The sequence below is a fragment of the Ambystoma mexicanum genome, chromosome 8, assembly GCF_040938575.1.
Source record: "Ambystoma mexicanum isolate Mex_15411 chromosome 8, UKY_AmexF1_1, whole genome shotgun sequence".
NCBI classification, from domain to species: Eukaryota; Metazoa; Chordata; class Amphibia; order Caudata; family Ambystomatidae; genus Ambystoma; species Ambystoma mexicanum.
This window is the reverse complement of record NC_090929.1, coordinates 1,147,703,885-1,147,727,495: the sequence shown is the minus strand read 5'-3', so window position 1 is coordinate 1,147,727,495 and position 23,611 is coordinate 1,147,703,885. Positions and strand designations below refer to the sequence as shown.

At 44.4% G+C, this 23,611-nt stretch overlaps 1 protein-coding gene across 3 annotated transcripts in view; it reads right to left on the bottom strand.

Annotated features, from left to right (window-relative positions):
* The window catches only part of ANK3 (ankyrin 3), a 2,768,233-nt gene that overhangs the window by 2,520,019 nt on the left and 224,603 nt on the right, over positions 1-23,611 (bottom strand). For all 3 annotated transcript variants that reach the window (XM_069611214.1, XM_069611216.1, XM_069611217.1), the window contains exon 2: positions 14,507-14,575. In XM_069611214.1, the coding sequence (XP_069467315.1) occupies positions 14,507-14,575 (69 nt within the window). The remainder of the gene's footprint in view (positions 1-14,506; positions 14,576-23,611) is intronic.

The following is a 23,611-nucleotide window of genomic DNA, read 5'->3' as shown; positions in this document are numbered from 1 at the left end:
AGATTTAGAAGGACGGATAAACCCGTTAGCTAGGTATTGGTCCAGATATTGCCTGAGGTGAAGATTCTCTGGCTCGGTGAGGGCATAAATCCTACTGCAAGGAGGAGTTGTTCCGGGTATCAGGTCTATTTGACAGTCGTAAGACCTATGAGGAGGCAGGGTGTTAGCTTGATCCTTCCGAAAGACATCTTGGAATTCTTGGTAGTCGGGAGGCAATGTGGGAACCTCTGAAGAGATCGCCGCCACTGAAACTTCAGGCCGAGGATAACAAGTGGTAAAACATTCTGGAAACTGAACCGTCTTTGCTCGCCAGTTGATCTGAGGATTGTGCTTCTCTAGCCAAGGGATTCCCAGAATGATCTGGAACTGAGGGGCCTTGATCACATCGAACACGATTTTCTCCCGGTGTCCATCTTGGCTCACTAGCGTCACTTCTTGGGTGGCGTGCGTTACTGGTCCGGAGGCTATCTCCGTGCCATCCACTGTAGTAATGACGTCTTTTACTGCCTTAGGGACAAGGGGTAGATTCATCCTTGATGCCATTTCACGGTCCACATAATTGCCGATTGCTCCGCTGTCGATGCAAGCTTCAATTGCATGCAAACGATCCGGACGTGCAGGATTAATGAGGACCATGGGCACCACGAAATGCGAGGTCACGGGACAGATCTTAACGCTCGGCAAGAGGACCTCTACACTTGCCGGGCTAGGTCGTTTCCCTGCTCGGAACTTGAGGTACTGGAATCTGCGGCTCCTACAGCCTTCTTAGCTGGTTTCACTGGACAGTCTCGAAGAAAGTGCCCCAAGTTCCCGCAATAGAGGCATAATTGCAGCTGTCTTCTTCTTTCCCGCTCCTTTTGGGTTAAAGGACCTTTCATCCCCCCTATTTGCATGCGTTCCACAGTGTCAGCTCCCTTAGTAGAAGTCTGTGGTTTAGAAAACACTCGGGTATCAAATTTAGAACGATCAGCCTTCCTGTTCTGTAATCTGTGGTCCAATTGGACGACTAAGTCAATATAGTCCGAACATTCTTGTGGAGGGTTCACAACTTGAGCTAACACATCCTTGAGCTCTCCACGCAGGCCTCTGTAGAAAAGCGTTATTCTCTTATCCTCGGGCCATTGAGTTTCCACTATGAGTCTGTTGAAAGAGGCTATATAGGTCAAGAGGTCTTGATTACCCTGTCGTAATGAAAGAAGTTCATTGTCCAAGGCCTGCCCTTGTGCATGTCTTGCAAACAGTTTCTCCATGCTGGACTGGAAGGCCTGGAAATCATGTAAAACCGGATCATCCTGGGTGACTAAAGGGATCGACCAATCTGCGGCGCTGCCACTGAGATAAGAAAGCACGAAAGCCACTTTGGTCTGGTTTGTTGGGAATGCAGCTGGTCGACATAAGAAATGTAAGCGGCACTGGTTGAGGAACACTGCAAATTTCTTTGGGTCACCAGAAAAACGTTCGGGCGGAGCCAAGGGCACATTACAAGGTAGATTGATTTGCACTGGATTTACAGATGATGCAGAAGGATAGCTTCCTCCTGGAGCGGGCAGGGGTGTCTGTCCTGCCTGCGTTTGTAGCAATTGCCTAGCGAGGTCCTCTGTTCGCTCCTTGGAAATGATCAGTTCTCTTCTTAGAGAGCTTGTTTCCTGACGAGCTGCATGTACTTCTGCTCTTCATTCCCCGAGCAACTGGGCTAAGTGATCAGTGTCTGAGGTTTCCATTGCGCCTGGGTAGGAGTTTTGCGGTGGGCTTCGCGTTCTGTAACACTCACCTGATTCCCACGGAGGCGCTGATCTTGGCAGGAAGGTGTCTGTGACTCGAAAGGTGATGTGCAGAACCCGATGGGCTTCTGGGGTCGAACCTCTTCGCACTGTGTGTCGAACTCGTAGGGTGAGGTTTCTGCAGGTGAAAGAATATGGGGGTTAATGGTCTGGGTTGTTCAATGTCCCTCTTCCTCTCTCTCCCTCTCCGTAGAACCCCCAGGTCAACGTGCTCACCTTAGATAGGTGAATGCTGGGCTCTCCATCTGCGTCTGGTGCAGGGCTCTGTTGCCAGTTCCTTCACTGGTGAAACATAGGCCTCTTGGACTCAGAAGACTGTTACCGTCGTTAACTGCACGAGCGGTGAGTTTCCAGACACCTTTTTAGTCTTTATAGTCTTTAGGTGCAAGGCACGTCAACATTGAACAGGACTTTGTATAATGCTTTTCTCCCTTTTGTCTTGCAGGACTCTTGAGGAAGATGGAGTGAAGCGCCTGGAAATGCGTGAGTAAATGCAAGCGCTCTAACTGTCTTTTCCTTGCAGCGTAGTTCGTGCTGAAGAGCAGGCGTTCTATTGCGAAGAGCGCGATGGGCGTAAGTAAATACCTGTCTAATGTCTCTTCTTTTGTCTTTCAGAAGTTGGTTTGCAGCGCCGGAGTCCGCGGAATGTCCGTAAGTAGATACAATGCTTTTATCTCCGCAGGCGGCGATGCAGTGTGAAGAAATCCAGAATTCACGGAGTGCCGGTAAGTAGTGACAATGCTTTTGTCTTCGCAGGCGGAGGTGCAGCGTGCCGAAAATGTGGGAACAAAGCTTAAACCTTTTTGTAAAGGTTTGGTTTCAGATTATGTTCAAATTGTCTTGAATACATTTACTACGAAGTCTTCCTTTGTTGTCTGGTCACCCTTCCTCCCCCGCGCTCTCATCCTTCTTTTGCCCTTTCTAAAAAAGTTGTTCCAACTGTTGGGCTCTTTGTTGCTGCAGTTCCCTCTATTTGGGTTGGTATGCTATTTAGTATTTCTGGTTTATTTGAGCTCCCTTGTTTATATACTTTTTGTACTTGTCTGAACGTATCCATCCAAGTATAGACTTCTTCGTTGAGATAGTCGTATGTGTCTCTCTTAAATTTTCTTATTCTCTTCGTTTATAGTTCTGTTTGGTAGCTTTCCAGTTTTTGATTAATGTCTACCAGGGTTGTGTCTAGTTCCTCGTTACCTAATAGGTCATTTAGCTCTTTTTCAATTTCTCCCATTTCTCCTGTTATAGACTGTACTTTTTTGCTAGCTCTATTATTGTTAACAAAATCAGGTCAAGTGAGCATTTGTTTAATATGGACTCCTATTTCTTGACAAATTCTCTGCTTTTCTTGCAAAGCGTAGGTCTTAGTTGTATTCTAAGGTCTCTTGGAATTCTTTGATTTTTGTAATATCTCCCTAGGATTATAGCGTGCAACTTTTCTTTCTTATAAGGTACTCTAACTGTTTGTTGTGTTTAGCAGGATCTGATACAGTGGTGGATGCAGTTACTGTAGTGTCTCTAATGAGATTCAAAATCGCATCGGCTTCTTCTTTTTTCAGCTCTTCTTTCAGCTCTTTTGTTGGTTATAGATTCTATATCTTCAAAAGACATGTTATTGGTGTGCCGCCACCTGATGATGTGCCTCTCAGTGGATAAACTATTGAAAGGGAAGGTGGGCACTACCTATAGTTTTGTATTATTATAGTACTTCTTAATGATATGTTTAGTTCATTTATCAGAACACACTGGAAATAGCTCAAAGCACCAGAGTGAGAATTCTAAGGGTGAAAACCCAAGGTTGCCCTTGGGCAGTTATGTGCTCATGTGTTGGTAAACTTTAGCTGCAATTTTCTCTGGTCAGTATTTTCATTTTTCAAATTCTCTTAATGATAGAGTTCTTGTATTTAATTAGCCAGTTTCAAAATAGATTTTTATATAAAACCCAATTTATTGTGACGAAGCAGACATATATATATATACACACACACAGATTAATTACTAAGGGTAAATACTCCCAATGCAAATTTCTCCACTGTGGGATTGGGCGTGAGCGTTGTTAGGCAGAAACCTGTGCAGTTCCCTTGGGGACCACTGCAAAAGATTTAAGACTACAGGTATAGCAGTAAACCCACTTGGTAGCAGTCTGCACCACCCAGATTTACCTGGTAGCTGTGGCTGAGCAGTCAGACTTCCCTCAAGAAGAGTTAGGCAGTATGTAAAGCATACACAATATGTACTCAGGCACAATAGCACAAGCAAACACTGACCAGAGCTTGGTTTCAAAAGTATAGAGTTATTTATTTATCAAACACACATAAGTTGAAATCACTGTAGCAAAATATAGTAAAAACACTTCAAACACAGTTATAATGAAAGCAATTTCAACCCTTACTCCTATCTAGACAACTCTAGGTTAACACCACATAATTAAAACAGAGGTGAGCGCTTAACGTTAGATGACACTCTAGTAGGTTAAAGAAGGGAGGGAAAAAGAGCAGAATTAGGATAAACACACCACTCTAAGGTCAAGAACACTTTTGGTAAGCTCAAAGAAGCACAAAGTCACAGGTGAGCAAGAGTCACTAAGCAGGGCCCCCTCTTAGAGCAGACAGAGCGAAAACGTGCCCAAGATCACACAGTTGGTAGGGATTCAGAGTCTTGCAAAAGAGTTCAGAAAAGAGTTAGAGAGGCTCAGAAAGTTTAGCCAAAGTGTCCCAGGCAATCCCAGGATCGAAAGCCGAGGGCTAAAACTACCTCGTACAGTCGGTGGCAAGGGAAGCCAGGCGGAACACGGTACCTTAAGCGGAAAGGATCCTCCAGCGGTGGCAGTTGTTCCAGGCAGTGGCAGCAAGGCTCGACGTCGGTCAGGGGAGAAGAAGATCTCGCTGAAGAGCAGAAGAAGAAGGTCGTTGCACTGCCCGGGAAGAAACCAGCCGCGGAGTCCTCCGGTTAAAGGGTTGTACCGACTTTCGCGGTTGGGGTAAAAGTGGAGGGGTTCCGGTTGCCGGGGTGCTTGGCACGGGCAAGGCGGCCACGAGATACCTCGAGAAGCGGAAAGAAGGTGAAAACTGGTTGTCCCCACCAGTCAAGGGAAGGAGCCACTCCGTTAAGAGTTCTCCTCGGTCGTTGGAAAAAGTGGTGAGACGGTTCAGCAGGGCTCCACCGGGTGGTGTCGTCGAAGCAGGTCGGCTCAGCTCTTCCCTCGTCGTATTCTTGGTCCTGTGGCGACTTCTGAAGTTCCAGTCCCCAAAGCCCTGCTTTTATGCAGCAAACCCCCATTCACCCAGCCTAGCTGTCACTCAAACATGCTAAGTGGTGAGCCGGCCGGCTCACCACTTGGGCCAATCAGGACGGAGTGCGACTTGAGTTACCAAGGTAACTCAGTCCAGGGTGCCTAAATCCCCCTCCACCCCTCCTAAGTACCCCAGACAGAGTGGCACCACTTTGGAGGGCTTCTGTGGAGAAGCCCGCCAAAAGTGGAACAAAGGGCTCCACTTTGGGTCAGAGTTACAGAGGCGAACGCCAACGCCATTTTAGAATCAAGTTTTGGCAAAAAGTCCCAACCGGAGTTATAATAATAAATATATAAACCGGCGGTATGTTTAAGGCTACCGTAAATAAATAATTAAATGTGTTAGCCTAAAACAATGGGAAATCCCATAGGGAAATATTCGCGGTCGAATATAAAAAGTAGTTTCCACTGCCACCAGCCAAAACTCGATCAGGGGGGACGGAGACGTGCCCCCTCGACTAACAGACCCTGGGGCAATCGAATTGCCCCAGCCAGTACGTCCACAATATGATGGTTTGTACTGGTTCTGTTCAGGATTCAAGACTAGCAAAGTCTTTGGTGACTTTACATGCCCTGGGAGACAGTAGTCAGTCCCAGGGTATGGAGTCTATGTTGGGGAGTCCCTAGGACACCCCTGGGTCACGGCACAGAGGGTGCTGTGTAACCCACATCACAAAAATACATGAGGCCCTATGGAGTAAAAGACCCCATAGCCCATTCAACACAAGGTTTAACCAAGAAAACACACTTTAACATGCCCAAGAGTGAGGGTAAAAAGAGTCTCACTCTTGGCAGGAGAAAAAAAGAAACCCCAGAAATCCAGCAAAGCTGCTGGGGGACTCACTAGGTAGGGAAATTCAGCCTAAACAGAGAATTCTCCCTAACAAGCGTTTTCTCTGCTGACCAGATGACTACATCTACCAGTAGCCCTTGCAGCAGATTTTTATCACCTGCACCTGCGGTGAGCTGCAAGTCCACCCAGCCTCCCTGATGACGTGTATTGGCACAGAAACCGGTCGGAGGAGTACACCAGTGGCCTGGAAGGTCATGCAGAGAATTGGAGTGCGCACCTTTCCTTGTTTTTCCATTTTTCGCAGGACCTTGAGGGGTGGAATCCTCAGGGCCTGATAGGGTGCCGCACCAGGGTTATATATGCCCGGCTTTGGAGTGCCTCACTTGAGGCTACACTACCCCCCCTTTCTCCACTGTGGGATTGGGCGTGAGCGTTTTCTCTGCTGACCAGATGACTACATCTACCAGTAGCCCTTGCAGCATATTTTTATCACCTGCACCTGCGGTGAGCTGCAAGTCCACCCAGCCTCCCTGATGACGTGTATTGGCACAGAAACCGGTCGGAGGAGTACACCAGTGGCCTGGAAGGTCATGCAGAGAATTGGAGTGCGCACCTTTCCTTGTTTTTCCATATATATTATATATATACACACACACAGATTAACTACTAAGGGTAAATACTCCCAATGCATTTCGGGCAAATGTGCCCATATTCAGGGCTTTGGGCACCTATGTTTCATCATCAAAATTAACACAATTGAAAAACGACAAAAAGATAAGAAAATAAGTGAATAAATAAAAACATATGTAGTCATTTTCACTTCATCACTTTTCAAACAAAGTTGTTTTTTTAAGTACTTTAGTACAGTCAACCTTTCACAATATGTCATGCCCACCCCCACCCACACTGCCCAACCCCAACCTTCAACGAAAGACCCACGCACACCCCCCATAAACTTCTCCCCAATACAACACGGCAAACACCTGGGGACGTCAGACTCGGCAACCCAAGTGTCCCACCCCATGGACAATCCCAACGAGGAGGAGGCCAATCACTTCAAGGATCGTAGCAAGTGTACTATACCGTTACATTAATAACATTAAGAATACCAGCGGCACCTAGTGCGGCATACCCGGAGCATGACCAGCCCTGCACAAAGTAACTGCAAAACTTTGCCAAACAGCATGTGAGAAGTATCATAGCAGACTGTATGCCAGCATCCACAGCAGAGCTAATACCACTTCATACACGCAGCGCATCAGTCCTTAGGCAGCGAGTCCAAGACGTCTTGCAACTCTGCCAGATCAGTAAAAATGTGGGTCTTGTTCTTGTGGACCACCCTCAATTTGGAAGGTTGGAGCATTGCATACTGTAGACCGAGTTCCCTAAGGAATTGCTTAGCCACCAAAAAGGAGAGGTGGGCCAGCTAGACTAAATGAGTAAAATCCGGATACAATGAGATCTTAGCTTCCTTATACTGAAGACTACCAAGTTACCTAGCCCAATGTAGCACGATATCCCGATCTCTATAGTTTAACAAGTGAACAATAACCGGGCATGGGTTCTGATCGGGTCTCAGCACTTGCGACGACACTCAATGGACTTTCCCCACCAAAAACTGTAACGAATGAGGGGGGTGGGTGGGTTTTCAGCTGGGCTCAGATCCATTTTAGCCCAATGTTTAATCAGTCTCACTCTGCCGGGCTCAGACCAATTTAATTCACTTAAACATAAACTTACATAATCCCAAAAGCTTTCAATTGATCTACCTCGTTCAGGCTCATACCAACTTTATTTTATTTTGTCATCAAATGCTTGGCAGTATCAACATCGAAGACTTTCGATTGTGCACAGGATTTTGCTCGACCCGTCGCAGGACCACTTCGATGTACAGTGCTTTGCCTCTCTTTTACCTTTCTCTACTCTCCATTGGATATCTTACAGAGCCTTTCGAATGAGCATGCACACGGTACCGGGCCACTCTGTCAAGGGTATCGTTTTTTGGTTTCAAGTTCAAACACTCATCGGTTGTTCAATTTGTACTCGCATTGCTTATCACACGCGTTTCATATACTGTTCGCTTCAGTGCACACCATACAATGTTACTGCTTGCAACCTTGGCTTCAACACAGACCGGTCTGGTATCAGTCCCAACTCGCCGGCTGTGTTGATTTCACTGGTGCTGCTTTGTTGTAGGAGCCAAGGACATTACCATGGCAGCAAGCGATTCTCCCCGCCTTGATTATCGACGTGGGAGGGCCCTGGGTACCTCTGACACACAATGCAGGATTCTTCAGCCTGGTTTCCTGGTCTTGCGCTTTCTATTCTCGAGGGTTCATTATAGTAACAGTTCCTCGTCGAAAAGGTCAAGGGCACTTCCCTCCTTACGATCCCCTTCTGCTTTGCCGTCTTTCTCCTCGTGTTAAACTGCCATCTTGGAACTGCTGCTTCTTGGTGTGCTTTGCCTTGCTCAGAATGTGCTCTTGGTCTCCGCCTTTTATCCATGTGGGAAAGTGGAATGGAAGTCAGGTGTGTGTGATGGTCATTAATTGACTGACCCGGCCTGACCATTGTACTGGGATATGTCAGGTATACGGCTCGGGTGTTAGTCCGTTTTCTCTCCTAACGAGCTGTCCGTGAGAAAGAGTTTGTGTTGTGAAGGGGGGGGGGGTTGAGTTCCTAAATATCTCACCTGGTAGGATGGGGTAAAGGTGTTACAGGGAAGGGGATACCACATCTTGCCATCCAGTGTCCTACTCCCCGAAGACCCCTCACCCAGGTGATCCTCCCACACTGGTCCAGCCCCAGGAACTGGAACCAAAAGCGATGGCCGTGTGCCGGACACCTGGATGACAGATCCCCGGAGACTAGTGGGTGAGACACCTTCAGGTTTCACACAGTCCTCATTCTTATCTTTAATGTCCTTCACCTGCTGCTGCAGCACGCTCAATGTCCGGTGTATTTCCCGACACAAATACTCAAGTGTCACCACTCTCTGTTCTGTCTCTGATACACGGCCACTTTCCTTGTCAATGCGTGGCTGCATCCTATTGACTTTGCAAGCCATACCGTCCAGCTTCCTGTTAATAGCCGCAAAGTTCAGCAAGCACAATTTCAAAAGCTGGGGAGGGATCACCCCCGCTGGTGCTAGGGCCTGGACCCACAGGGCACACCGCCTTTTCCTTTTCCATCAGTGTTCTGGGAGCAGACATCCTATCCGTGCAGTCAGGCAGCCCACAGCTCTTCTTTATTCCCAAACTGAAGCTTGGTCTGTTTCTTGTTGCCCTTAGCCATGATTATGATTGCAGTCCCCCCCAGGACAGTCCACACCAGGCCAGTCCACAAAGCGCACCAAGGGGGCAAAACGGCAAAGGAAATGCTGCAGTCAAAAGCTGGCGTCCAGACAATAGAATCCAGATATCAACGTAATATGGCTCTATTCCTGAGCCAGCTCACCAGCCCAGTTCCACCACAACGCCCATGCAATAGCATAAAGTGTACCACTGAAAGCAGTTTGCCAGCAAGTTGGGTAATTGCTATCAAACATCTGTGAATCCGCCTTTGTTATATTGACCCCCAAGTATTTAATACAGCTAGCTGCCATAATAAACAGACAGTAGGAGGGTAATACCTCCTTCTGTTTTGTAGATAGTCCCAGTTCTAGGAGTTCCGATTTCCCCATATTAACTTTGAGTCTACCCATGATAAACCCTGATTGATCTGCATTTATCAACTCTGGGAGAAGGGGCGCTTGTCTCGCTGCCAGAATACCTGTGTACAACTTTTGCTAAGAAGAGAATATATTGGAAATGTGTTGAACTTGACGAGGAGAACTTTATGGAACTTTCAAGTAACATTTGTTTAACATTTGATTTGGAACACTGACTTGCGTTGAGCGCATTCCCCCCCTAGTGTTGTTGTAGTTGTGAGGACAGCATTGAGTTTTTGACATACACAGATTTTTGCTTTGAACTTTCTGACACAGACTTCCTTTAGATTTCTTTAGGCAGGGAAATCCCACTATAGAATAGATTAGGCATTACACAATCCTCATAATTAATGAAGTTATTAAAATTACACTTTCGTAGTCTCCGTCATCGCTCTTGATACCATGGGCCTCATTACACGGATGGCGGAGAACCATGGCGCTTTTAGCGCCATGGTTCATGCCGGTAAAATACCGGCACCGCCTTGGCGGAAAGGGGAATTACCGCCCCATTCCAAGGTTGGCGGGGCGGTAATTCCCCCTTCCACCATTGCCCTTCCCCATTCCCATTTTTGCCCCATAGGGCATAATGGTAATGGGGAAGGCGCTAATTACGTTACCGCAAATTGCTGTACCGTAATTAGCTCCCTGGGTCCCTTTGCGGGTTGGTTTTTAACGCCTGCAAAAAGCAGGTGTTAAATCCCCCAACCCGCAAAGGGACCTCGTAGTAAGGCGGTAAGGATTTACCGGTACCGGTATTTTACCGGTACCGGTAAATCCTTACCGCCATCCGTGTAATGAGGCCCCATGTCTGTCTCACCAAATCAATATATCTGCAACTTATGTTATGCATCCTTAGAATAAATATTCTTATAATTTAAGGTGCATCTGTAATAGCAATTGCCTTAATGCTTACAGATGATTCCCCTCAACAAGAAGTTACATAGAAGAGACAATCATCTCAACAACAACACTTACAAGATACCTAACTATAAGGGTGAGTCAAGAATGTATACAGATATAATGCTATATATAATTACAATGATCATGTAAATTAGAGACAAAGAAAACAGTCTTCTCAAAATAAAATATTTAAGTTCACTTTTTCATCTTTTGTTTCTTCAAACACTTAAAATTAGAGACTAATATAAACCTCCTGATGACGCACTGGAGACACAGTGGCGAAACACGTGTTGAGGATAAGATCAATACCATTTCAAGATTTGTACCATATTTGAATGCAATGAGAATAAAAGTTAAGATTTTAATCAGCTGTAGCACTGGAATAATCTGGACACAATTAACCAGATATTAAACTGGAATGTATGTGATACAACTAATGATATATAATTCGGATTGCATCGCCAACATTGTGGGAAAACCAATATTAAAATCATCATTGAACGAGAATGAAATAACAAAAAGGCAACAAACAATTGAATTAAAGAGCTTATATCACCCTAATGAATGAAGTGATTTTTTTTAAAGCATAGGAGCTGGCCCAAACTGCATGACCCTTTTTGACCAATGTCGGTACTATTACTTTTTTGACTCAAAGTTACGTTGGAAAAAATGCTTATGTTCTGAGAAACAGTTCCTGTGTTTAACTCAAGAAAGTAAATATTCTCCATGTTCATCAACGCACTATGCCAAACCCTTGCAGCCCTTAGCAAGTGCTTTCAAGTCCAAGAATGAATACAAAAACAGAAAGTTAGGCTTTCAATAGTAAAACTAAGAAACAAACATGTATCAGCTAAAGAAAATCAATGCTTAATATCTAAACATTGCAAATGCATTATGGCCCATTTTGGACTCCCCATTTTGGTGCAGTTAACCTAATTTAGTCCACCTCTTGTTGTTAGCTAACTCTGGTAGCTAACTTTAGTAACTCACTCTGCTAGCTGTGACGAATCGAGGGAATTCATACTCTCCCCCCAGTGGGGAGCTCTCACTACCCTGTGAGGCTAGAGAGGTGAGCCCGCTCCACAAAACCCTCCCAGGGGTAGAGGCAGCAAGTGGGACCTCACCACAAGAGACTCCCCCTTAGGGGACAGGGACTCCCGTTCCTAGGAGGAACTCCGAGCTGGACATGTCATGGCCTACATGGGATGTTTTAAAACACAAGAAAATATGAACTGTCAAGACTGGGATGAAAAAACTCCCAAAGGATGTTATCTTGTGACAAAAGGTTGTTTTCTTTTAAATCCATCACGTCCGCTTTACTGGGGTGAATATCTTAAAAAGCGTGCCTCCAAACAGGGAGGAGAGAGAAGCTGGGGAAGAGAGAGAGAGAGGATGGTGCACACAGGTTGTGGAGCCCCCAAGCTGTGCAACACCAGACGAGAAGCAAAATCAGGAAACCTGCGAGTTTCAAACTCACGTAAAGCTGCTGTACAGGACGCCAAAGCTGCGGCAGTCCCAAGATGTGAAAAGCTGGCAGGGCGGAGACCCAAGCCCAAGCAGAGGTTGTGACGAGACCACAGTGACAAACCTGGGGTGGACCGTTGGTCCGAAGAACGTCCCTGAGACAACCAACAATAGAGGAATACAAGGTGTCCACAAGTGCACACAGGCACAGGGACACAGAAAGAAGGAGAGAGAAAACAAAGACGCCTGGGAGAAGACTGCTTCCGCCATACAGAGAAAAAAGCGAGAGAAACCCTGAGAAGAAACCCTCTGACAGCGGTCTCCTTCAAGAAATAAGGTAACCGGGAGAATGGGAGGTGCGGATAGATTCAAGGAGATCAGTATAATGCACAGCTAAGTCGTCACAGCAGGAGATATGAAACAGAGGTAGCTTTAAAAGGCAACTGGATACAAAGACTGTAAATCAAAAGGAAATCATTATAATACACTGTTAACTCCTCACAGTAAAAGATATGAAATAGAGTTAAATGGGGAAATAAATAGGAATGGAAATTATGAATCAAGAGAAAAGTTTGACAAGAAGCTGCATAATGAGAGAGAATCAGTGGGACAGAAAACCCTGGGAAAGGGGAAAAACAAAGCACCATCCTGCACAAGAACGATATAGTAATAAAGAGACAGAAAGACAGGGCTATGAGCCTAAAGATATAAGTGAAAAACAAGCCCCAGTGATCCAGGAAAGATCGAGGTGTTATAGCCACAAAATAAAAGCCCAGGAATTCCATACTCCCTCAAGAGAAGGGCACAACCTGGTCTATGACCTAAACTTTGAACGAGCTAAGAGAAAGCCAAAATGGATTCAAAGTAAATTAAGGAAGGCAACTTCCAAATTGGGGAATTCAAGAAATGAATACAAGAAGTCACAAGAGACTATTTGGGATTGTATATTAAGGACTGGTACTAGCAGTACCCCAGGACAAGGGAGTAATTCTCCTTACCTACGTTAGTTTTCACTTAGTGGTAAGGTCAGTTAGGGTAGTTTTGGACAGATGACACTTTCCTTTGGACATTAACGAATGACAAACAAGCATCTTAGTTAGTAAAATAGGCAGGGACCACCTTTATAGGGAAAATTAGGCCTTCTACCTTTACTTTAATAAACAAGAGTACATTGTGTCCTCTGAGAGTCTGTGCCCTTCTTCTGACTCGCCACATAGCTTACGCGGTTTGATAGCTTACTCTGATATTAGCCTACTCGAGTTTTGAAAGGCTTAGCTGCCCCCATACGGAATCTGTGCGACAAATTCCTCCGATTCTGAGGATGGCAGTTCTGGCACTTCACAACACCTACCATGTTAATTTTTAGGTCCCTGTTCACAATCTGAAAGTGTAAAAGAGCAACCTAGAGACTTAAAACGTGATTCAAAAGCTAATCCTTTGTGGAAATATGCAGATTGAGTGGCAGTAAACCATTACCTTGTCAAACTTATATGGTTGTGCACTCCAATCACACACATAATTGAAATGGTCATCTTGAAAAGTAAGCTTCTTAGTCGTCTACATATTCTGCACATCCAATACAAGCACATTCCTTAAGATTTTGGAAACTTCCACCCTTGAACACTATGCCCATTTTTCTAGAAAGGTTGCCCGTCAACTCCAGGACTGATAATAAATGAGAAATCAAGGAGAGGGTTTACAAGAACTAAGTAAATAATGATGGTAAAGGGCTATAAAAAACTTAATCAAATGGTTTTTGATACAGCTGTCAGATTAGGCAAAAAAACGTCAGAACATACATCAACAATTGACTCCTGCCCACTCAGCTCCATTCACAATTCGTGAGAATATTGTCATGCTGTGCATTGTGTGGTCAATTGTGTTTAAAACAAATATAAAAAAGGTCTTGCTATAAAGTCAAGGTTCCATCTATGATCCTCTGAGTTATACTCTGCATACCACACTCCTCAGTTCCCTCTCATTTACTTTAAATAACAGAACAGAAATGTGCAATAGTGCCATTTTTCAATTGTGCAGCATTGACAAGTGCCTTTTCCGGAGAGTTTTAAAACACAATGACTATGCTTTTATCTCCGACATGTGCTGCTCTTACTCAGGAATTTAACACTGAAGGGAATGGGGTTGACAGTGTTTAAAGCATTTTGAGGAGATGTAAGTATCAGATGACACCCTGACACCAACTAGACTTTTGTTTGATACATGGGCACTTCAACCCTCTTGCAAATTGCATGTTCATTTCCAAATTGTTGTGTGTTCTCTACTGAATCGGATACAGTGCTGAGTGGGGTCCTCCAACAAAACTGATCTGTCAAGAAACCATGCAGTCCTTAAGCAGGGGTCAAAAGAGCAGAGAGATAAGGCACATGGGAGGCACACATGGAGGAGAGCCAGTGTATGTTCAAGGTACACATCCCTGCATATTTGGTCTTGCCACATGTGGCCCCCCCACTTTTTTAATAAACCATACAATAGGCAAGGCTATTAGATGACATTGGGAATGGCAGGATTAGGCTTAGGTCAGTGATTTTGTAAGGATGTCACATATTTACCTTAGCCTCCCCTGAAGAGGATCTTTGAAAGCTTCTCCTGTTGATAGGTGAAACTGGTTCATTTTCTGGCTGTAAAACAACATGGGTAAACACATAAGTAGGTGTGCATCAGTTCTAGCCGACAATGCACATGATTAAACCAACATAGAATATGAGACACTGCCCCAATAGCCATGTGGTACCACTTTGTGACTAGAGAATCCTATTGCTATGACAATATGCTTTCAGTCAGTGTCAAGACAAAGAGATAAATACAAATTGGTTTGTGTGGCTCATTTAAGGTAAGTATTTCTGGCACTAGCTAAAGGAGAAAGTTACTTCATGAAAATATATTAAGGGATGAAGGAATTTTTACAAGACAATAGGCTTTGTCACTATATGGGAGTACCGCAAAGCAGAAGAGATGAAGGTGGTTATGAATAAATAAGTCTGCCAAAGGACAAACGACTGGGCAGTTTGGTTAGCACAATAATCCACAAAACATTAAGTGCGTAGGGCAATGAGCCTATATACATATTGTATTACCAATAAACAGGTCAAACAATAATTTAATGTTTGAGATCTTGCAATTATCGAAAGTTTGGGTTGGAGACGATGCCAAGTTCTCCAGAGGTTCAAAACTGTCACATGTAACACATTATTAGTAGGGTTACCTTTTCTAGAGAATATCTCCAGTTACGTTAGGGAGGCCTTCCAGACAAAACACAGCACAAATCCTATAGGCCAACTGGCTAAAGTGGACTGCATGGAAAATAAAAGGCATTTTGTATATGTATAATTATACACAAAACAGAATTTTAACTAATTTAGGTGAGGCCGATGCAAAATTAATGAGACGATTTCCGGAAGACTAAACAGTTCTAATTTCTTCAAGCTCTGTAACTTCCCTGACTGCTACTGCAAACTGAAGTTGACCATCCTTAACACCAACACAAGTGTGTTAGACTTCACCGTTGACGAAATGACCTTTGACAACAACCCTGAGAACTTCCAGACCCAGCATCCAAGAAGCCACTGATAAAGGAGGTTGACTCCTGGCAAAAGGAGTGACTGAGAAAGAAAATGGAGTAGAGTGTCCTCTGGCAAATGGAATCGCTAACAGCAAATGGATGCATACCATCAGGACTATGGAGGTCATTATGAGGTTTGCGGTAGCCGTGTGGGTAAATACCGGCACGTCTGCTGCCGGATTCATGAATCTTACATCGCCCGGGATTGGGCAATTACCGGGGCATTACAGGCCCGGCGCACCCGGTAATTGGGGAGGACGGATGCACCGGCACCATTCATGAATGGTGCCGGTGCATCCATCAAGGACTGCGAGCGGGTGACGTTACGCCTGCCAGGTCAGACCTGGCGGGCTGAAAGGCACCCGCTCACAGAACTCGTAGTTTGCCAGACCGGAAACAACAGTACCAGAAAGCTTACCGGTACCTTTGTTTCCAGACCGGCAAACTTGTAATGAGGTCCTATCTCCTTGTGGCCAGGCACTACCCTGTATGGTCACTGGCCAGGCGCTCACTCATCTACTTTGCAGCATCTTCAGCATCTGCTGAAAATCCAGAGGGTCACAGTTTACCCATGATCTGCAAATGAAAACTTGGCATGGATAGATGCCCTTTGTTCAGGACATCTGTACTGAGTATTTGCTTATCGGTGGGATTGAACAGTAATGCATGACCTACCCAGAGATCCTTTCTAGATCTACGAGTGCCTCTCTGTTCTTTATAGTGGAATCATCCCCAGATTTACAACCTTTGAATGACACGTTGTGAGCATGACCTTGATAGTTCAAAAATAAAATATTAATCCCAATACTCACCAACAACAGATCAATGTGACAGCAGCTTGCATGAGCTCCATTCTCCTTTCCTCTGGTACAATCCTGTGGAGAATCCTGCGAATCCCCCACCAAAACCCTGCCTAAAGTCTCCTCCCAGGTGGCCAGGAGAGGGCAGATGCTTCCTGATCCCAATCCTGGTGGTGGTGTACTGCGGGAGGATCACCTGGGTGGAGACAAGGCCCAGGGCAGTGTGGAGATTTTCCAGGGTGAGAACCAGTATTTTTCTTTGGAGAAGGATACTCTTGCCACTGGGTTAAAGGAGGAACTGACTTATTGTCATTTTGATAAACATCAATCTACTACTAAGGATGGAAGGCTAAACTCGAAGGGTATAACCCAACTAAGTGTTGTATCCAAAAAACAGGTATTTTGTACCCCTAAAATTACATATCCTCCCAAAGACCAAAGGTATACCAAAAAGAAAAACAGAAATGTGGCCTTTTCTATTCCATCTGTCTCTAATAAGGTTAGAGCCTATAATCCCTTTTCTAAAAACATCAAGGTGAGTAAACCCACTGTTAAAAATATAAAGGATGTAGGAAAACATAATTTTGTTAAAATGAACTACATGTCGTCGAACCCTTCATGGATTGTGATGAAGAAGAGGGCTGAAGAGGCATGCAGAGGTAAAGGACAGGCAAGCAGGCCTTAAAGCCTTCGCCATGTTCAGGCAATTAACAGTAATGGCCTGCACCTGAAGCCAAATGCCTGACCTGAGAGGAATAAAAGGTTGCAGCAGGAAGGAGTAGTAGAAAGAAGCTGGAGCAGGAGGTGGAAGGTTGGCAGTAGTAGAAGTAGAAGTAGAAGCAGAGCACAAGGCTATCAGTTCACAAGGAAGTGTGACCACTTAAGGGACGCCAGAGCAAGAGAAGAGCAGGTTTTACCTGCAGATTCTGAGTTGGTCTTGTGCTCACAAACCCTGTTTGGCTGTGGCTGCGTTGGAAGACACTAGGAGAAGTTAACAGTCTTTCCAGGTGCGTCTAATTATTGTGAATGCAGAGCTGAGGTTGTGCAACTACCCGAGGCCTGTGTGCAGAAGCAAGCCGAGAGCAGCAGAAGAGAAGAGGACGCTCTGAGGTCGATGCCGGATCAGAGACACCCGTACTGCAGAGGGATGTGGGTCCCAAGAGTGCCTGAAGCAGTAGTAGCAGAAAGTAAGTTGGGAAGTGGAAGCAGCCCGCAACTACTGTGACTTTGGAGCCGGTTAGTGAAGCTCTCTACTCCAATTCACAAGAAACACCTTGTCGGTAACTTTAACCAGCTAAATGAACACTCTCGTAGAAGTGATGGCGAGTAGAAGTTGTTTGTTGCCGTGAGAAGTCTTCACAACAAGTTAAAGTACTTGCGTAGCAGAAAATCTTTTTTATTTTCATTGCTGTACAAGAATCATTACCAGAGTGGTCGCGTGTCTCCTATTAAGAGGGAGAACATTAACGGTAAGCAAACTTACATCAAAAAAAGTCAAGCGTAAGTAATTGTGAATCCCAATCTATGTTGAAGCTGAACTCTATATGACTAAAAGGGAACGCAAGTCTTTAAGTTGAAATTCAATCTGACTCTTGTAACATTCAGAAAAAATACTTTGTAGTTGTAGAAGTTGCTGAAGTCACGAGAAGAACATGCATTACCCAAGTCAGTAGGCTTATCATTTCTATGGTGAAACCAGCCCTACTAAGACCTAAACACTGATGTTTTGAAGTTATTGAAGCTGTTCTAAATCTAGAGTCCTCTGATACAAGGGTGACAAGGTTATCCAAGGCTGGAAGAGTGGCAATATAGCTTTGGTGTAACTACTCGAAACAAGGTGTACATACAGCTCGGGAAGGGCACTTGGTGGTCCTTGTTAAAAGAACTGATCAACAATCTGTGAAGCTGAGACTGTTAAAAGTTGAGAGGGAGAAGCAGACTAGAAGCCAATTCTAGTGGTAGCTGTAAGACAGACACAAGAGGCAAAAAATCTGCCCTTTCTTATGGCATAGGAAAGAATAGTGCCTTGCCTCCCTGTAGAGGTAGATGGGTCTAGTCTAAATTGCCTGACAAATTCTTAAAGTTACAAGTTGCAGCAGAACAAATAAAAGTGTGGGTGTCTATAAAATTGTCAGAAAACCTTATATCAAATGTAGTTGAAGCAGTAGCAGACTGTGAAACAAAGTACCGTGTTTTCACAGTACCATGTGCAGAAGGGAAAGCAACCCCATTAGAAGAAGCATCCAGGCAAGTTACATTAAAGACGCTGCAGAGGTTGTTGAAGCAGTAGTGGTACTTTTGTTTGAACTTTATTAATTCTGTCCTGAAAGGAGGTTATCCAGGATTACCATTGGTGCTTTTTTCTTTGTGAAGATTGGAATGGGAACTTTTCAACAGAAGAAGGATCTGTTACCAGTGGATTTTTGTTAAGGTGAACTTTTGTTTCTTTGGAACTTTTCAAGAACTTATTTAAGACTTTACTTTTCTTTGGGAGAAATTGACTTTGGACATTCCTGGGGAACGAGATCCACCCAGGACAAGTAGAAGTCATCCAAGACACTACTGGTTTGGTAATCTTATATTTATCTTGCTTATGCTTTGCTTTGACTGTTTTGTTGTTCAGTGTAAGGGGCCGTTTTGTGTATGCAAAGAGATGGTCCCTTAGATCCTAGACTAGGTAGGGAATCATCTGGTAGACTAGGCTTAGTTAGGTTATCTTTGAATTTTCTGTTTAAAATAAATTTTCAAATACTGAGAAAACTACAAGCAGTTGTCTGCCTCGCATTACTGACCCCTCCCAATAAGTATTTGCAGCGACACACTATGCATCAATACAGTCCATGACACATTGTTTATTATCATGCACGACGCCAAGCATCTGCTGACATGGGACACACTGCAAATCAGCATTTTTGCAACAAAATATACACGCTAGTGTGGGCTGCATGCCCTTAATTTCTTTGACAAGAATGCCTTTCTTGGACCCTTGTCACTTCTTGAACTGAAATTCTACATTGTGTGGTCTTTGAACACTGCCGCCCATCACGCACCGATATCAACCAACATAGGTTTTGTTCCATCCCAGCACACTGTCAACCATGCAGCTACCTACTTTGTCACCATTTTTAGGGGTGGTACAGTAAGCCACTACTAGACTGCCATTCAATTACAATTACATTTTTGTGCTATAAAAACTGCAGTAACATAACAAACTCGCCATGTAAGCCTTGAACAATGAAATATGCATCTTTTTCAGACCGTATAAATATGAAGATAACCCTGAGGAGGAATTTGGAATCGTGAGAATAAATTGTTTGAAGTGTAAGCCATCCTTTAAAAGTCGGATGGCCGGCACCATCCAACTGTGCAGACTTGGACATGTAAGTCAGAGGCTTGCTGTCCCTCTAAATGGTGAATATAGCCCCTAATAGGTAGTCTTGTAGCTTTTCTGCAACTCTCCACTTGGGCACCAGGAACTCCAGCACGTGAATTGGGTAGTTTTTCTCTGAGGATGTCAGCCCAGGGATGACCAAGGCAATGGTTCTTGGGGCATCATGTCTCTCCTGATAACGCAAAGCTCCATGTGCCAAGGCCATCCAGACTTGCATCCACATGTAGGATTTAAGGTAGCTCAGGGTCGAATTATCAGCCGTGCCTGAAAACATCCTAATATGATGTAAGAAGACTTGGTGCCATTCCAGTTTCCATTGCTGAATGGAGGGCTCTTGACGGCTGTAGAGTGTTGTGCATGAAGTTTTTTAGCAAATGCCCCTTCTTCTGATGAGTATGGTTATCCATGGCGAGGTCAGACAATGGCGGGCACAAATGGCAAATTTGGACACACATCTTTTGTAGTAATTGGAAAGCCCAGGGAGCTTCTCAACTCTGAGATTCTATGGTCTTGGCCAGTGCGAAGATATCATGAAGCAAGACACAGACAACAGATTCAAATTTGTACTCAAAGTAAGTATATTTAAGTTAAAAGGCAGGGCCTAACTTGTAGTAAGGTAAGATGGGATTTCCCTACCTAAAAAAAACTAAGGATAGTCTGTGTCAGGATTTCCAACTTAGTATTTGTCTGTGTCCAAAACCTATACTTGCCCTCACAGCTACCTGTAAACAATGTTTAGGGATGTCAGCCTCAAAGGAATAGTGTTCAAAAGTAAGTCCAGAGCTTCTTCCAGCTCTTGGTTTAGGATCAGCTTCCCTTTCCCTAAGGTCAAAATAGTTAAGAGCAAATTGGGATTCCCTTCACCAAGAGCTCAAACCTTCCTACTTCCAAAATAACAGTTCACTGGAACAACTCCCAAGTTGGGGTTCCTTTACTGTGGAGTTCAAATCATCCATCTCTCCAGAAATAACATAGGTCCTTGGGACACTTCCCAAGTTGGGGTTCTCTTCCCCAAGAGTTCAGAACTTTCAGCTTTCAAAATTAATACAATTCACTGGGACACTTCCCAGTTTGGGATTTCTTTTCCAGAAAAATTCAAAGCTCCCAGCTCTCAAAGATAACCCAGTTCTATTTCTTAACTTCTTCACTTCAGTTCTCAGACAAAGATGTGGCAACACATAAGCTTCACTTCAAATATGCTTTCATTGGATTTTCCAAATAGGGCACTCCGTCCTGGTGCAGTTGTCGGATCACACAGTCCACCCATTATAGATCACGCAATCGATAACCCTTCTTACCGATTCCATCAATACTTAGCCACTGGTTCTATCTGACAGCGATGCTTAGTTGATTCCTCAGTGTCCCATTCTTCAGACACAGCCCCGTGGCTGGTTTAGCCACCATGCACTTTATTATTCTGGTTTGTTTCTCTAGCTGTTGCATACACAAGTTTCTCTCAGCTTGCAATGCATGGGCCCCTCTGGATTTTGGGCTACTATTTAGTTTTTCATCTTTGTACCTTCTTAGTACTCTCTTGACTTTGTCTTTACTTGTTTCACAAACTGTACTCCTCGACTTTTGTGAGCATTCAACTGACACAAAAGTGCTTTCAATACTGTTTACACTGTGCGGTATTCATAAGTGCCTTCAATCAATTTCAGTTAATTTGAGATCTTGATGATAATTGCTGTCCTGGCTGCCTTTGGTGGCGGCTGCAGTCACGGGGAGCTCCACAGCTTCTCCCCACGAGACCTGTTTCGGCAGATAGCAGGACCTCTGCACCCTCACGCAGCCGACCATAGCTATGGCATCCCTCTCTCCTGTGTAACATTGCACCAGCCACCTGGGTTTCCAGCTTCCTTTTTCTCCAGCCCGTTCATCGTCTCTCAGAACGGCGGGCATTTTAATATCCATCAGGTGTGTTAAGTGACCCCAGTTGTGGGTCGTTGAGTTCTCTTGCCTGACTCTGGAGGATTCCATTAAGCAGGTAAATCAAGCGTTTCGAGCTAGAAAAGTCCTCTTTTTTAGGGGGCTGCGTGGCTGAGGACAAAATGCAAACGTATATGAACAGGCGTGCCACTAAGTACAGCTACCCGCCTACACACATGCTAGGTGTGACTAGTTGCACCAAGTGTTAACAAATCTTGTTGGTCTATAGATCCGAACAGGAAAGAGGGATAGAGATAAACTTTATATGTGAATGCATAAAGATAGCTTTGGTCAACAACTTTTTCATGGTAGACAATACATTTTTTCAACAGCTACATGGAACAAGCATGGGGGCCACTTTTGCACCCGATCTAGCCAACCTATACATGGATGACTTAGAACAAAAATCAGTCCATCACGCCAACAATCCCTTTAAAATAGAAATCCTCGCGTAGCATCGCTATATAGATGATGTGTTTTTACTTTGGCACGGGGATTCAACATCTCTGACTAATTTTCTAGAATGGTTAAACCAACAAGACCCACGTATACATTTCACCATGAATCACAATGATCAGAAAATAGCGTTTCTAGATCTAGAAATTTATAAAACAACCTTGGGTACCTTGAACACCACTCTATACAAGAAGTCCACAGACAAAAACACCTTGCTGTCTTACAAAAGTTTCCACCCGCAATCTCTGTGGGAAAATCTCCCTTTTGGCCAATTCCTACGAATTAGGCGCAACTGCTCGACTAAAGAAGACTTTGACAGCCATAGTCAAAATCTGTCTCTTAGATTAAAAGAACGAGGATACCCTCCACATATCATTAGACGGTCTATGAAAAGGGCACGGAACACCGACAGATCTCGTTGTTTAGAAAAACAAGATAGGGCACAAGAGGACAAGATCACTTGCGTGTCCACTTTCTCGCCAATTAGCAACGACTTGCGCCGTTGCATTTTGAAAAATTGGTCTCTAATACAAACTGAGGAGTTCTTTGTACAGAAACCACGTTTTGCCTTCAAACGTATGCCCAATTTACGTGATAAACTAGTACATACATACAAGGTTAGAAAGACACCTTCAACTACATCACAAACAACATTATGGCATTTACCGCCAGTAGGTGGGCATTTTAAATGCGGCAACTGCTCGGTATGTGAACTAACTGACAATTTAAAAGCTGTCAATTTAAATGGTTTCACCTGGTATCTCAAGAAGTTTACGAATTGTAACACACCGTGGGCCATTTATGCCATCACGTGCCCTTGCGGGCTTATATACATTGGCAAAACTAAGAGACCTATAAAACAAAGGATCTGCGAACATCGTTCATGTGTAAAAAACGCAGTGCCTGAAAAACCACTAGTGGCTCATTTTGTCAAAGCCAAACATACTGTCAAAGACATCCAGTGGGTTATACTTCAAACAGTACCACCACATCCCCGCGGGGGAGACAGAGACCGAAAATTAAGACAGCTTGAGCAAAAATGGATTTATCAATTGAATACAGTCCAAGCTGGCTTAAACATCGGGATAGAATGGAGTCTATTCCTTCACAAATGATCCACCCCTTTTGTCTGGACAAAGGCGCCATCCACACATGTAACCAACTATTTTGTGTCAGTGTGACCATCACAACATTTACCATATCGACTAGTCTGCTAAAAACAAATTATGCAGTCCACCCTCACAGAGGGATCCAGGTACATGACTATTTCAGTTCCGTCAGTATCCGCCTTTTGTTCATCCAAGATGGCGTCCAATATAATCCATTCTGGTAGTACGCTCACGGTCTAGTTCTCAAGCATTCAAATATGGCCTCACCCAATCTGTATCTTCCAGTGTTTCACCCTAGCACTCGGCACTGTAACAGCCTGCAATCCTCCGGCATTTCATTCCGGTTTCCTAATAGGTAAGAGGACAGAACATTCACACTTTCACCAGGCCTCACACTAGCGCTTCAAGGC